The 16,456-nt window shown below is 37.6% G+C and overlaps 1 protein-coding gene across 1 annotated transcript in view; it reads left to right on the plus strand.

The window, feature by feature from the left end:
- Positions 1 to 16,456, plus strand: part of LOC123563858 (axonemal dynein light chain domain-containing protein 1-like) — a 168,961-nt gene that overhangs the window by 16,718 nt on the left and 135,787 nt on the right. The window contains exons 9-10 of the mRNA XM_053524238.1: positions 7,924 to 8,093; positions 12,096 to 12,188. Of these exons, the coding sequence (XP_053380213.1) occupies positions 7,924 to 8,093; positions 12,096 to 12,188 (263 nt within the window). The remainder of the gene's footprint in view (positions 1 to 7,923; positions 8,094 to 12,095; positions 12,189 to 16,456) is intronic.

Genomic DNA, 16,456 nt, shown 5'->3' on the forward strand with positions numbered 1-16,456 from the left:
TTGCAATATACTTGGTGTGTAGATAGCTTTTATCAAACACAAAAGTTTGGGAATGTATTTGAGGTCGCTCTGATCAGGGTCAAGGCCAGTGTAGCTAAAAATAGAAAAATGGGGTCATATTTGAAATAAAAAATAGATTTTTGTGCTTTGGAATGGAAGGGTGTCGGTTCAAATCTCACTGAGATCCAATTATTTTTTAGCTCACCTGTCACATAGCAGGGCACAAGACAACTTTTGGGGACAGGTACCCATACCCTCGGAAGGGGAATTTTCCTTTGTTTTGAGACAAAAAGGGGAAGTTTTTAGCCATATAAAGTTACTACTTTTCACATTATTAATACTGTTTTCAGTCATTTCTAACTAATGTAACTATATTGCAGCAGTAACTTTCCTTAGAGGCACTATAATATAACTTTAAAGAGAGTTCATATCTAGTTGTGTCAAACAACCTATTATCAGGGGAATTTTCTTCTGAGAAAGGGGAAAAAACCGTATTATTTTATGAGGGGAATGGGGCCCATATTCGGCCCCAAAAATGGCCAAACGAGTGCCCTGCATAGTGACAAGGTAAGCTTTTGTGATAGCGCAGCGTCCGTCGTCCGTGCGTAAACTTTTGCTTGTGACCACTCTAGAGGTCACATTTTTTGTGGGATCTTTATGAAAGTTGGTCAGAATGTTTATCTTGATGATATCTAGGTCAAGTTCGAAACTGGGTCAACTGCATTCAAAAACCTAGGTCAGTAGGTCTAAAAAATAGGAAAACCTTGTGACCTCTCTAGAGGCCATACTTTTCAATGGATCTTCATGAAAGTTGGTCAGAATGTTCACCTTGATGATATCTAGGTCAAATTTGAAACTGGGTCAAGTGCCGTCAAAAACTAGGTCAGTAGGTCAAATAATAAAAAAACCTTGTGACCTCTCTAGAGGCCATATTTTTCATGGGATCTGTATGAAAGTTGGTCTGAATGTTCATCTTGATGATATCTAGGTCAAGTTCGAAACTGGGTCAACTGCGATGAAAAAGTAGGTCAGTAGGTCTAAAAATAGAAAAACCTTGTGACCTCTCTAGAGGCCATACTTGTGAATGGATCTTCATGAAAATTGGTCAGAATGTTCACCTTGATGATATCTAGGTCAAGTTCGAAACTGGGTCACATACCTTCAATAACTAGGTCAGTAGGTCAAATAACAAAAAAACCTTGTGACCTCTGTAGAGGCCATATTTTTCATGGGATCTGTATGAAAGTTGGTCTGAATGTTTATCTTGATGATATCTAGGTCAAGTTTGAAACTGGGTCAACTGCGGTCAAAAACTAGGTCAGTAGATCTTAAAATAGAAAAACCTTGTGACCTCTCTAGAGGCCATACTTTTCAATGGATCTTCATGAAAATTGGTCAAAATGTTCACCTTGATGATATCTAGGTCAAGTTCGAAACTTGGTCACGTGTTATCAATAACTAGGTCAGTAGGTCAAATAATTAAAAAAACATTGTGACCTCTCTAGAAGCCATATTTTTCATTGGATCTGTATGAAAGTTGGTTTGAATGTTCATCTTGATGATATCTAGGTCAAGTTGGAAACTGGGTCAGCTGCAATTAAAAACTAGGTCAGTAGGTCTAAAAATAAAAAAACCTTGTGACCTCTCTAGAGGCCATACTTTTGAATGGATCTTCATGAAAATTGGTGAGAATGTTCACCTTGATGATATCTAGGTCAAATTTGAAACTGAGTCACATGCTTTCAATAACTAGGTCAGTAGGTCAAATAATAAAAAAACCTTGTGACTTCTCTAGAGGCCATATTTTTCAATGGATCTTCATGAAAATTGGTTAGAATATTTATCTTGATGATACCTTGGTAAGGTTCAACACTGGGTCACATGAGCTCAAAAACTAGGTCACAATGTCAAATAATAGAAAAAACGATGTCGGTTTAAAACTGGGTCATGTGGGGACAGGTGAGCGATTCAGGACCATCATGGTCCTCTTGTTTTTTTTTGTGACAAAAAGGTCATTTTAATGCCATTGGGTAACTAAAAATAGAAAAATATGGTCATAGTTATAATAAAAAATATATGTTTAATAGAATATGACCATTTTTTAGCTCACCTGTCACAAAGTGACAAGGTGAGCTTTTGTAATCGCGTGGCGTGCGTGCGTGCGTGCATGCATAAACTTTTGCTTGTGACCACTCTAGAGGTCACATTTTTCATGGGATCTTTATGAAAGTTGGTCAGAATGTTCATCTTGATGATATCTAGGTCAAGTTTAAAACTGGGTCATGTGCGGTCAAAAACTAGGTCAGTAGGTCTAAAAATAGAAAAACATTGTGACCTCTCTAGAGGCCATATTTTTCATGAGATCTTCATGAAAATTGGTCAGAATGTTCACCTTGATGATGTCTAGTTTAAATTGGAAACTGGGTCACCTGGAGTCAAAAACTAGGTCAGTAGATCTAAAAATAGAAAAACCTTGTGACCTCTCTAGAGGCCATATTTTTCAAGAGATCTTCATGAAAATTGATCAGAATGTTCACCTTGATAATATCTAGGTCAAGTTCGAAACTGGGTCACGTGCGATCAAAAACTAGGTCAGTAGGTCTAAAAATAGAAAAACTTTGTGACATCTCTAGAGGCCATATTTTTTATGGGATCTTTATGAAAATTGGTCAGAATGTTCACCTTGATGATATCTAGGTCATGTTTGAAACTGGGTCATGTGCGGTCAATAACTAGGTCAGTAGGTCTAAAAATAGAAAAACCTTGTGACCTCTCTAGAGGCAATATTTTTCAAGAGATCTTCATGAAAATTGGTGAGAGTGTTCAGCTTGATGATATCTAGGTCAAGTTCGAAACTGGGTCAAGTGCGGTCAAAAACTAGGTCAGTAGGTCTAAAAATAGAAAAACCTTGTGACCTCCCTAGAAGCCATATTTTTCAATGGATCTTCATGAAAATTGGTGAGAATGTTCACCTTGATGATATCTAGGTCAGATTTGAAACTGGGTCATGTGCGGTCAAAAACTAGGTCAGTAGGTCTAAAAATAGAAAAACCTTGTGACCTCTCTAGAGGCCATATTTTTCATGAGATCTTCATGAAAATTGGTGTGAATGTTCACCTTGATGGTATCTAAGTCAAATTCAAAAGTGGGTCACGTGCCTTCAAAAACTAGGTCATTAAGTCAAATAATAGAAAAACCTTTTCTCTAGAGGTCATATTTTTCAATGGATCTTCATGAAAATTGGTCAGAATTCTTTATCTTGATGATATCTAGGTCACATGAGCTCAAAAACTAGGTCACTATGTCAAATAATAGAAATAACGACGTCATACTCAGTTCAAAACTGGGTCATGTGGGGATAGGTGAGCGATTCAGGACCATCATGGTCCACTTGTTTAACCTGTTGGCATGATGCATTTGAAAACCTGGTTTTCGTGGAATTTCCACGTCTTGTTGATTACGTAATATTATGTCTTAAAATGAAAACCTGGATATAGTGGTCACCTGCCTATAGTGGTCACTATCATTCAGTCTCTTAGCTGATTGCTATGGACAGGTTAGACTGTATTATGTAACACATTCATGGGAACATATACTAAAAAGTGCTTGAAAACTCACCATATACCCTGAAATCCCAAAAATAAGCCACGGCTTATTTTAAATTTTCGTAAGGATTTGGTGGCTTATTATCGAGACCGTCTTATTTTTTAGTCCGGCGAACTTTTGAGTACATATATTTGGTAACGGTTTAGAAACCAGCGTATTTTCAAGTACCAAAATATTGAAGATAGGGATGTCATATTTTTAGCTCACCTGTCACGAAGTGACAAGGTGAGCTATTGTGACCGCTTGATGTCCGTCTTCTGTCGTGTGTAGTCTGTCGTCCATCAACTATTTCTAAAAAAATCTTCTTCTTGAAAACCGCTGGGCAGAATTACACCAAACTTCACAGGAATGATCCTTGGGTGGCCCCCTTTCAAAATTATTCAAAGAATTGAATTCCATGCAGAACTCTGGTTGCCATGGCAACCGAAAGGAAAAACTTTAAAAATCTTCTTGTCCATAACCACAGGGCCTAGGGCTTTGATATCTGGTATGTAGCATCATCTAGTGGTCCTCTACCAGAATTGTTCAAATTATCCCCCTAGGGTCAAATATGGCCCCGCCCCGGGGGTCACATGGTTTATATAGAGTTATATAGGGAAAACTTTGAAAATCTTCTTGTACAAAACCACAAGGCCTAGGGCTTTGATATTTGGTATGTAGCATCATCTAGTGGTCCTCTACCAAGATTGTTCAAATTATCCCCCTAGGTTCAAATATGGCCCCGCCCCGGGGGTCCAAAGTTTTACATAGACTTATATAGGAAAAAAAGTTTAAAAATCTTCTTGTCTGAAACCACAACTCTTAGACCTTTGATATTTTGTAGCATTGACTCTTATGGTCCTCAACTAAAATTGTTCAAATTGTACCCCTTGGGTGAAAAGAGGCCCTGCCCTGAGGGTCCCAAGTTTTATATAGACTTGTATAGGAAAAAGCTTTGAAAATCTTCTTGTCTGAAACCATACGAATTAGGCTTTTGATATTTGGTATGATGCATTGTCTAGTAGTCCTCTACCAAAATTATTCAAATTATGCCCCTGGGGTTAAAAGAGGCCCCGCCCTGGGTCACTTAGTTATTATGTTAGTTATATAGGAAAAATACTTTAAAAAATCATCTGATCCTATTTCCAAGACTGTTTAATTATAATTACCTGATGACCCCAAGTAATATGATGTCACTTGACTGTGACCTTGACCTACTGACCTACTTTCTTGTTTTTTAAGATACAGCCTTGAAATTTTGATGACATACACAGTTTTGCCCACAAATCGTAAAACTGAATTTCATTGACCATGAATGTGACCTACTGACTTTCTTAATATTTTATCATCAGTTTGACATTTGAAACATGTAGCTCATATTACTCAGGTGAGCGATCCAGGGTCATCATGACCCTCTTGTTTGTTTTTTAGTAAAAACATTGACGTCGGTAAAAACTTATACTTCTGACATACCTGTTTTGTTACAATTTCTTAATGAAAATAATCCGATGCTAACAGATAAATACCCATTAAAACATTTTGTCTGTCCTTTCAAACAAATACATCTATGAGGGTATGAACAATACATGATAAACACTGCATTTTGTTATAAAGACCGGTTATGTTAGTTAGCAGAACTGAGGACAGGAATTTTATTGCTTTTTAAGTTTTAATATGTCCAGGGTTTTAAAAATCAGCAAAACTTGCATAGTTTTAAGTGTTTTTTATTCCAAAGTATGTTTTATTGCTATTATATGTGGAAATAAATCTGCTATATACACGTTGGTAACTTTTGCTATCTTATATGGTGTCTAACAAAGTCATTGATACTATTACTGATACAGAAAAGTGGACGGCTTATTTTTGAGTGCCGCTAATTAATGAGCCCTTTTTGCCTGTAGCGAAATGGTGGCTTATTTTCGCGACCGCCTTTTTTTCAAAACCGGCTTATTTTCGGGATTTCAGGGTATATTATATCTAGATCTTACAAGCTTTAGTTGCTACTTTTTTATGCCCCCGAAGGGAGGCATATAGTTTTTGAACCGTCGGTCCGTCGGTCTGTCAGTCTGTCGGTCTGTCAGTCTGTCCGCAATTTTCGTGTCCGGTCCATATCTTTGTCATCGATGGATGGATTTTCAAATAACTTGGCATGAATGTGTAACACAGTAAGACGACGTGTCGTGCTCAAGACCCAGGTCCGTAGCTCAAAGGTCAAGGTCACACTTAGACATTAAAGGATAGTGCATTGATGGGCGTGTCCGGTCCATATCTTTGTCATCGATGGATGGATTTTCAAATAACTTGGCATGAATGTGTACCACAGTAAGACGAAGTGTCGCGCGCAAGACCCAGGTCCGTAGCTCAAAGGTCAAGGTCACACTTAGACTTTAGTTTAAAGGATAGTGCATTGATGGGCGTGTCCGGTCCATATCTTTGTCATCCATGGATGGATTTTCAAATAACTTGGCATGAATAAGTACCACAGTAAGACGACGTGTCGTGCGCAAGACCCAGGTCCGTAGCTCAAAGGTCAAGGTCACACTTAGACGTTAAAGGATAGTGCATTGATGGGCGTGTCCGGTCCATATCTTTGTCATCCATGGATAGATTTTCAAATAACTTGGCATGAATGTGTACCACAGTAAGACGACGTGTCATGCGCAAGACCCAGGTCCGTAGCTCAAAGGTCAAGGTCACACTTAGACGTTAAAGGTCATTTTTCATGATAGTGCATTGATGGGCGTGTCCGGTCCATATCTTTGTCATTCATGCATGGATTTTAAAATAACTACGCATGAATGTGTGACACAGTAAGACGACGTGTCGCGCGCAAGACCCAGCTCCGTAGGTCAAAGGTCCTAAACTCTAACATCGGCCATAACTATTCATTCAAAGTGCCATCGGGGGCATGTGTCATCCTATGGAGACAGCTCTTGTTTTAAACTAAATGATGAAATAGAATGGAATAGATGTTGATCATTTTCATTTTTAGTACCACTTATTGTTGCCTACAGGGTCGCAAACTATTAAAAAAGTAAAACAGTTTGACCTTTCGAGGGCAATATTTTTAAAGATCAATGTTGAATGTAAGCATGAAATTGAGCGAACTGAAATAAATGATTGTATTATATTATTTGTAATTGAAGTAAATGGAGACCAATAATTGAATTATTAAAAATTTATACTAAGTCTTATACGCATGTGATTTTTCACAGTATTATATGAACTGAAGTAGATTTTATAGAATATTCTAATACGACCAACAAATAACCTAATACGTGTAGAACAAAATTTATCTCGGGTCATTTTGCAATAAACCACTCGCGTGCAATGATGTCATCTGATCCAGGTGCGTAGCACGGTCGTCAAAAGTAGTTACCATTTTTTTTATCACTGTTGATACTAGTATGTCGTGATAGAATCGAAATAATAAGTTCCCAAGTGTGATTTATCGTATAATAACCCGAGTATTTCGTTCTTATGTGAAACAATATATCACTCGGGCCTACGGCCTTCGTGATATATTCTTACGCATAAGAACTCAAAACTCGGGTTATTCTACGATAAACCACGTTTGGGAACTTATTATTTCTTAAATTAACTATGCATCAATATAATTTTACCAGAAAAGATAAAAAAAACCATAACTTCAATTATCTCATTTTGTTATCAAGATATCAATTTTTATTGATAGATTTAGCTTTCATAATTGATATTAACAGGTGATTTACTGTTGTGCTATAGAAGAACTAGCGCTATATGATTATTGTACATCTCACTATTGCACTGTTGTTTTATTTTTGCAAAATGTCACAAAATATACAAACAGTGTCACAGAATTTTTTAAGAGTCTAGGAACAAAGAGATTTTATCACAGTATGGAATAAAATTTTGGCATGTTTAAGTATTGAAGAGAGGTAACAAAATGCAGTTTAGATTTGAGGTGTAGATTTATAGCTAGGGAATAAGATTGATATAAATGTGTTCTTAAATGATTGATAGAGAATGATAATATTGAAATTACTCAGTTCTTTAAATTATAGCAGGCTATTTTTCATCTTGGAAGTATAGTGCTTTTTTCATCAATAGTGAATTTTTCAAAGCAGAACAGTGGATGATCACAGTGTGGCATCATAAAGTAAATAGACTAAATGATTAGAGTGGTAATACAGATAAGAAATTCTTCATTTAAGAAAGAGCTCCATCTGTCAGATTTGAGGTTTTACTTTGCATAGACCTGACAATGAAGTGATTGAAAATGTAGGACATATTGTTTTTGCATTATCAGATATATTTTGTATATAAGCATATTATCACATTGTCTCACCTTATTTTTAGATGCATAACCTGCTCGAGCTGATCAAGAAAGAACAGAACATTTACAATATTGTGTTCCACGAGTTGATACGGCAGGCCAGTATAGAATGTGTTGAGAGAGGGGAACTACTTGCTGATCTTAGGGGGAAATATAGCAACCTGCTAAATAAAGTACCACAACAAATTAAAAGGTACTTTACCATGTTCTAACTTCATTTGAAATTTGTCCTGTCATGACTAAGGTAGCTAAATTGATAAAAAAACAATCATTCTAGTGGTGTAGGCATAATTTATTGACATTGATACCCTGTCAGGAAATATATTCTCAGGCCCTTCCCCAGAAATTTTTTAAGGCGCTGGGGTAAAGTTTGCGTGGCGGGATAAGGGGTGGGTGCGGGAGGGGTTTCCCCGTCTCGTGTTCGATTTTTAAAAAAAAAATCAAACCCAAATGGTGCTTTTTTAGGTATACCATATGCAGAAAAACACAACAACATGTATTTCATTACTTCTACATTTTCACATAATCATATAACCATCAATCATATACACTACACAGATGTCCACTTAATTCTTTTATAAGTATTTTCGAACAACACATATGTCCTTCCACTTCTTTTGTACTAACACTAACAACACATAGGCATTTTTTTTTTCATATAAGTGTCTGTCTTTGGCACTGTGCCATTCCTTTACTGCACCATTGAAATTAAAGTCATTCATTTTTTGTCCCTGCATGGACACTATGAGTAAGGCATTAAGCACTTTCATGCTCACTGGTGAATGGTGGGTGGTCTTTACACATTCAACTGCTGAAACCTCTGTCTGAAAGTACAAAAAAAAAGTATTTGTTATTTTCCCAGAGCAAGGATAACCAAGGATGGATTTATATTGTAAAAGTTCCTAAGATTTGACATTTATCTTGTGTTCTTCTGCACAATGAATTGAAACAGTATTTCTGTTAAATATTTGTGGGTGTTAACAACACCATTGCAGCTTTTTTACACATAGAAGCAGGTTCTGTATTTCAAGTTTAACTATGTATTTTACTGCAAGCAGCAAGTTTCAGAAAGAACATGTATACACATCAGCTGTGGAGGTTGGTAGAAGCAGTCCCACTGTAGCGACTTTGCACAGGTTTGGGTGAGACTTGGACAGATTACCAATAATCCACTCCATGGTGCTCAAAGTGTTCATCTGTGGTAAGGGTGGCATTCGCCTGTGCCCATTCAATAACTGCCCAGTCTTCTTCAAGGGAGAAGTGTGATGAAAGAGCCTGAAATGAAACATAAGTTACAATGACATTGACTTGACAAAATGAATCTTTTTTGTTGTTGATAAGTTTCTTGTTTTTTTTTCTTCTAAAATTCTTTGGACCATACATGATGCTGTAAATATATTCAGTAAATAGAGATTCTAAATAAATCAATGTTTATTTAGAATAGAAATATTGACTTCCTTGAAATACAGCAGAAGAGAATTCATTCATCCCTTTTACCGACTAGCCCGGTTCTTTACGTGAGAAAGTAGGCAGTTTATTTGGAACTGGTCTTTCCCAGGAACGATGGTTAGGTAACCTACCCTAAATTTTGTTATTCCACTGAAACTTGTATCATTTGGTCTTTTCATGTTTACTTTGAGAGATACAAAAGCAAAGTGAAACAAAAATATCATAGTAGATCAAGTTTAATATTTAGAAATTAATAGCACCTTAAACAATAGTAATTAAACATCCTCGAAAAAGTTTGCTTCAGTTCATCTGGAACAATGATTTCAAACTTCAAACAGTCAAAGAATCACTGGTCATTTTAATACAGTTGCCTTTCTCTGCTAATTATTACTGATAACAATTAACTTACCCATGCATGCCGCCACCAACTGTTATCCCATTTCTTTGCATAGACTAATTATAATCCTTAACTAATTATATTCCAATCACTCCCTGTTTCAATTAACCGCAAACTTGTGAAAACACAGACTTTCATCAACACGTGTCGTATTTAAACCCTTATCAGTACACGGTAAACAGCTAGCTACACTGTGTATTCATAAACTACCCTGATAGATTTTACCTGAGGTATCTCACGGGTATGAAATCGCTTACTGATTTAAGACGCTGCGCTAACAATTGAGGCACCGCGCAGGATATTTAAGCACTGCGGGAAGCTATATTTCGTGTTTTAAGCGCCGCGGTAGCGCGGCGCCTTGTGCGGCTGGGGAAGGGCCTGATTCTCTATGATTATTTATTCAGAGACTTCCTCTGACTTTGCTTAAAAATCAGAAATTCAACAGAGGGTTTTGTTTTTAGCTCACCTGAGCCAAAGGCTCAGGGTGAGCTATTGTGATCGCTCACCGTCCAGCATCCATCCGTCCGTCCGGCCACACTTTCCTTTAAACAACATCTCCTAAACCATCAGGCCAATTTTGATGAAACTTCACAGGGATGTTCCTTGGATGGTCTTCCTTAAAAATTATTCAAAGAATTGAATTCCATTTAGAACTCTGGTTGCCATGGCAACCGAAAGGAAAAACTTTAAAAATCTTTTTGTCCAAAACCACAGGTCGTAGGGCTTTTATATTTGGTATGTAGCATCATCTAGTGGTCCTCTACCAAGGTTGTTCAAATTATTCCCCTAGGGTCAAATATGGCCCCACCCTCGGGGTCACATTGTTTACATAGACATATATAATGTTAACTATATAGGGTACTATAGATATGGCTGCTTCATAACTTGTGACATATTTGACCTAGAACTATGAAACTTAAATTGAATTTAGATCAACATAATGTTCTAGTGCACACACAATGTCGTCAGGATCTCTTTAGTGACTTCAGAGTTATTGCCCTTTAATTGTTTAAAAATCCACATATTTGTACATAACAAACTAACCAATTGGTAGAAATTCATTAAACTTCTTTCTTTTTTTCCCCTGAACATCTATTATCAACATGTGAAGTTGTGTACCCACACCCGGTCACCCCCACCGCCCTGGCCACACACCCTCTCTAACCCCCACCCCACAGTTTTTTTATTTTTATTTTTAGCTCGACTATTCAAAGAATAGTCTAGCTGTTCTACTCACCCTTACGTCAACATCACACCTTGTTTAAAGTTTTGCATGCAAGTACATATGGCTATCATTTAAAAGCATATAGCTTTGAAACTTATTTTTTCTTTTTCTAGGTCAATTACCAGCCTCACTGGGTCAAGTCCCATAACTCTGACATGTATTCTGGGCAAATTTTGACCCTTTTGGACTTAGAAAATTCTGGTTAAAGTTTTGCATGCAAGTTACTATCTCCAAAAGTAATGCAAATATTGAAATGAAACTTCACATGTGTCTCGGGGTTATAAAACTAGTTGATAGCATCAAGTCCAATAACTCTGACATGAATTTTGGCCAAATTATGCCCCCTTTTGGACTTAGAAAATCCTGGTTAAACTTTTGCGTGCAAATACATATAGCTATTACTTAAAGGCATATAGATTTGAAACTTACTTTTTTCTTTTTCTAGATCAATTACCAACCTCAGTGGGTCAAGTCGCATAACTCTGACATGTATTTTGGGCAAATTACGCCCCCTTTTGGACTTAGAAAACTTCTGGTTAAAGTTTTGCATGCAAGTTACTATCTCCAAAACTAATGCAGATACTGGATTTAAACTCTGTAGATATTTTAACATTAGGGTAATATTCCTGCTTCTGAGACAACAGTTTGAATACTCGAGCACTGGCTGTCTTACGGACAGCTCTTGTTTCTTTTCCTTTAAACCTTCCATGATTATTTATCAACATGCAAAGTGGTACACTCCCCCTACCTCGCTCCTCCATCCAGTTACCCCAACCCCCACCACCCCCATCATGCACCCCCCACTCCCCCCTCAACATTTTTATTTTCCATTCCATTAATATTTACTATCAACATGTGAAGTTTTGTACCCTCACCCCTCCCCCAAAATTTTTTTTTCATTCCTTCAACATGTGAAGTTGTACCCCCCACCATCACCACCCACACGCTCCAGATTTCTTACTCGATTGTACTTTCTTAAAGACAAACATCCTTAACTTTTTGCCAGATACATTTCTTTGCCATTCCTCACCACAAACCCATTCGGCAGGATATACCAATTCATCGAATTTGCTTGTTTATATTTTTCCTCTGTTACTTGTTACATCTTGGTTAAATGTTTGCAGTTTACATGAAGAGGTTATGGCACAGAGAGCATTGGATAGAAGACTTACAGAAGAACTTATGAGATTTAAATCAACCATCAGTGTACTAACAAGGTAAAATTTGGTGTAATCTTACATCAAGAGACATAGCAAGACTCAAAAACATCTACAGTCTAACCTGTACTAACGGTCACCTCCGTTCAGCGGTCATTTTATGACTCCCCTGACAGATTTTCTTCTTTTTCCTCACTTTGTTCAGCGTTCACCTGCCATCCGCGGTCAGCGACGCATGACTTCACCACAATGTTTGACTAATGAAAATTTTGTTGACACCTACATAAACATGCCCACTTAGCTGTCGTTGAAGAAGTTAATTACTAATTGACATTAGATGATCAATAAATTATGTCTGTTCTGTTGTCATTTTGAACTGTTTGTAGAAAATGTGCGAAATTAGCTTCATTGATTATCCTTACCTTTTTTTCCAAACAAAAGACTAAAACTACCTTGTGCTTTGCACATAGTATTTTAAAGTATGAACACTGAAATTTTGTTATTATTATTGAGTTAATTGAATTAATAAAAGTCAATTTTTGTTGTTTATTATTAACTGGGTCAAAACGACTCAGTTTTTGCGAGCCAAAGAAAAATGACAATTTTTGTTGTAAAAAAACTACGCTGGAGTTGTTGATGGCTAAGAATACCATTAGTATTGCAAAGGTAAATACTGGTAAAATGATAAGAGCCTCAGGATAGCTATGTCACTATATACTGATAGATACAGAGACAAGTACATGCTTCCATGTGCCTCAGGATAGCAATGCCACTATATACTGATATATACAGGAACAAGTACATGCTTCCATGTGCCTCAGGATAGCAATGCCACTATATACCACTATATACTGATATATACAAAGACAAGTACATGCTTCCATGTGCCTCAGGATAGCTATGCCACTATATACTGAAATATACAGAGACAAGTACATGCTTCCATGTGCCTCAGGATAGCTATGCCACTATATACTGATATATACAGCAACAAGTATATGCTTCCATGTGCCTCAGGATAGCAATGCCACTATATACTGATATATACAGGGACAAGTACATGCTTCCATGTGCCTCAGGATAGCAATGCCACTATATACTGATAAATACAGAGACAAGTACATGCTTCCATGTGCCTCAGGATAGCTATGCCACTATATACTGATACATACAGACTATATACTGATATATACAGAGACAAGTACATGCTTCCATGTGCCTAAGAATAGCTATGCCACTATATACTGATATATACAGAGACAAGTGCATGCTTCCATGTGCCTCAGGATAGCTATGCCACTATATACTGATATATACAGAGACAAGTACATGCTTCAATGTGCCTCATGATAGCTATGCCACTATATACTGATAAACCCAGAGGCAACTACTTCCTTCTGTGAGCCTCAGGATAGCAATGCCACTAAATACTGGTAAATCTAGAGGCAACAACTTGCTTCCATGTGCCCCAGGATAGCAATGCCACTATATACTGATAAACCCAGAGGCAACTACTTGCTTCCATGTGCCTCAGGATAGCAATGCCACTATATATTGATAAACCCAGAGGCAACTACTTGCTTCCATGTGCCTCAGGATAGCAATGCCACTATGTACGGATAAACCCAGAGGCAACTACTTGCTTCCATGTGCTTCAGGATAGCAATGCCACTATATACTGATAAACCCAGAGGCAACTACTTCCTTCTATGTGCCTCAGGATAGCAATGCCACTATATACTGATAAACCCAGAGGCAACTACTTGCTTCCATGTGCTTCAGGATAGCAATGCCACTATATATTGATAAACCCAGAGGCAACTACTTGCTTCCATATGCCTCTGGATAGCAATGCCACTATGTACTAATAAACCCAGGATAGCAATGCCACTATATACTGATAAACCCAGAGGCAACTACTTGCTTCCATGTGCTTCAATATAGCAATGTCACTATATACTGATAAATACAGAGACAACTACTTGCTTCCATGTGCTTCAGGATAGCAATGCCACTATATACTGATAAACCCAGAGGCAACTTCTTGCTTCCATGTGCCTCTGGATAGCAATGCCACTATATACTGATAAATACAGGGACATGTACATACTTCTATGTGCCTAAGGATAGCTATGCCACTGTACACTGATAAATACAGAGGCAACTACATGCTTCCATGAGCCTCAGGATAACCACTATATACTGTTAAATACAGAGGCAACTACTTGCTTCTATGAGCCTCAGGATAGCTGTGCCACTGTATACTGGTAAGTACAGAGACAAGTACATGCTTCCATGTGCCTCAGGATAGCAGTGCCACTATATACTGATAAATACAGAGACAAGTACATGCTTCTATGTGCCTCAGGATAGCTATGCCACTATATACTGATAAATACAGAGACAAGTACATGCTTCTATGTGCCTCAGGATAGCAATGCCACTATATACTGATAAATACAGAGACAAGTACATGCTTCTGTGTGCCTCAGGGTAGCTATGCCCATACTGATAAATACAGTGACAAATACATGCTTCCGTGTGCCTCAGGGTAGCTATGCCCATACATACTGATAAATACAGAGACAAGTATATGCTTCCATGTGCCTCTGGATAGCAATGCCACTATAGCCTGATAAGTACAGAGACAAGTACATGCTTCCACGTTTCTCAGGATACATATGCCATATATACTGATAAAGACAGAAGCAACTATTTGATTCCATATGCTTTAGGATAGCTATGTCGCTATATACTGATAAACCCAGAGGCAAGTACATGCTTCCATGTACCTAAGGATAGCTATGCCATTATATACTGATAAATACAGAGACAAGTACATGCTTCTATGTACTTCAGGATAGCTATGCCACTATATACTGATATATACAGAGACAAGTATATGCTTCCATGTGCCATAGGATAGCTATGTCACTATATACTGATAAACGCAGAGGCAAGTACATGCTTCCATGTACCTAAGGATAGCTATGCAACTATATACTGATAAATACAGAGACAAGTACATGCTTCTATGTACTTCAGAATAGCTATGCCACTATATACTGATATATACAGAGACAAGTACATGCTTCCATGTACCTAAGGATAGCTATGCGACTATATATTGATAAATACAGAGACAAGTACATGCTTCTATGTACTTCAGAATAGCTGTGCCACTATATACTGATATATACACAGTATATGTTTCCATGTGCCTCAGGATAGCTATGCCGCAATATACTGATAAACTCAGAGGCAACTACTTACTTCCATGTGCCTCAGGATAGCTATGCCACTATATACTGATAAGTACAGAGATGACAAATACATCCTTCTGTGTGCCTCAGGTTAGCGTTGCCACTATATACTGATAAATACAGAGACAAGTACATGCTTCCATGTACCTCGGGATAACTATGCCACAATATACTGATATATACAGAGACAAGTAAATGCTTCCATGTACCTCGAGATAACTGTGCCACAATATACTGATAAATACAGAGACAAGTACATGCTTCCATGTACCTCGGGATAACTGTGCCCCAATATACTGATATATATACAGAGACAAGTACATGCTTCCGTGTACCTCAGGATAGCTATGCCACTATATACTGATATATACAGAGACAAGTACATGCTTCCATGTGCCTCAGGATAGCTATGCCACTATAAGTACATGCTTCCATGTGCCTCAGGATAACTATGCCACAATATACTGATAAATACAGAGACAAGTACATGCTTCCATGTGCCTCTGGATAGCTATGCCACTATATACTGATATAAACAGAGACAAGTACATGCTTCCATGTGCCTCAGGATAGCAATGCCACTATATATACTGATATATACAGAGAGAAGTACATGCTTCCATGTACCTCAGGATAACTATGCCACAATATACTGATATATACAGAGAGAAGTACATGCTTCCATGTGCCTTAGGATAACTATGCCACAATATACTGATATATACAGAGAGAAGTACATGCTTCCATGTACGTCAGGATAAGTATGCCACTATATACTGATATATACAGAGAGAAGTACATGCTTCCATGTACCTCAGGATAACTATGCCACAATATACTGATATATACAGAGAGAAGTACATGCTTCCATGTGCCTCAGGATAGCTATGCCACTATATACTGATATATACAGAGAGAAGTACATGCTTCCATGTGCCTCAGGATAGCTATGCCACTATATACTGATATATACAGAGACAAGTACATGCTTCCATGTGCCTCAGGATAACTATGCCACCATATACTGATAAGTACAGAGACAAGTATATGCTTCCATATGCCTCT

The sequence above is a fragment of the Mercenaria mercenaria genome, chromosome 15 (genome assembly GCF_021730395.1).
Source record: "Mercenaria mercenaria strain notata chromosome 15, MADL_Memer_1, whole genome shotgun sequence".
NCBI lineage: Eukaryota > Metazoa > Mollusca > Bivalvia > Venerida > Veneridae > Mercenaria > Mercenaria mercenaria.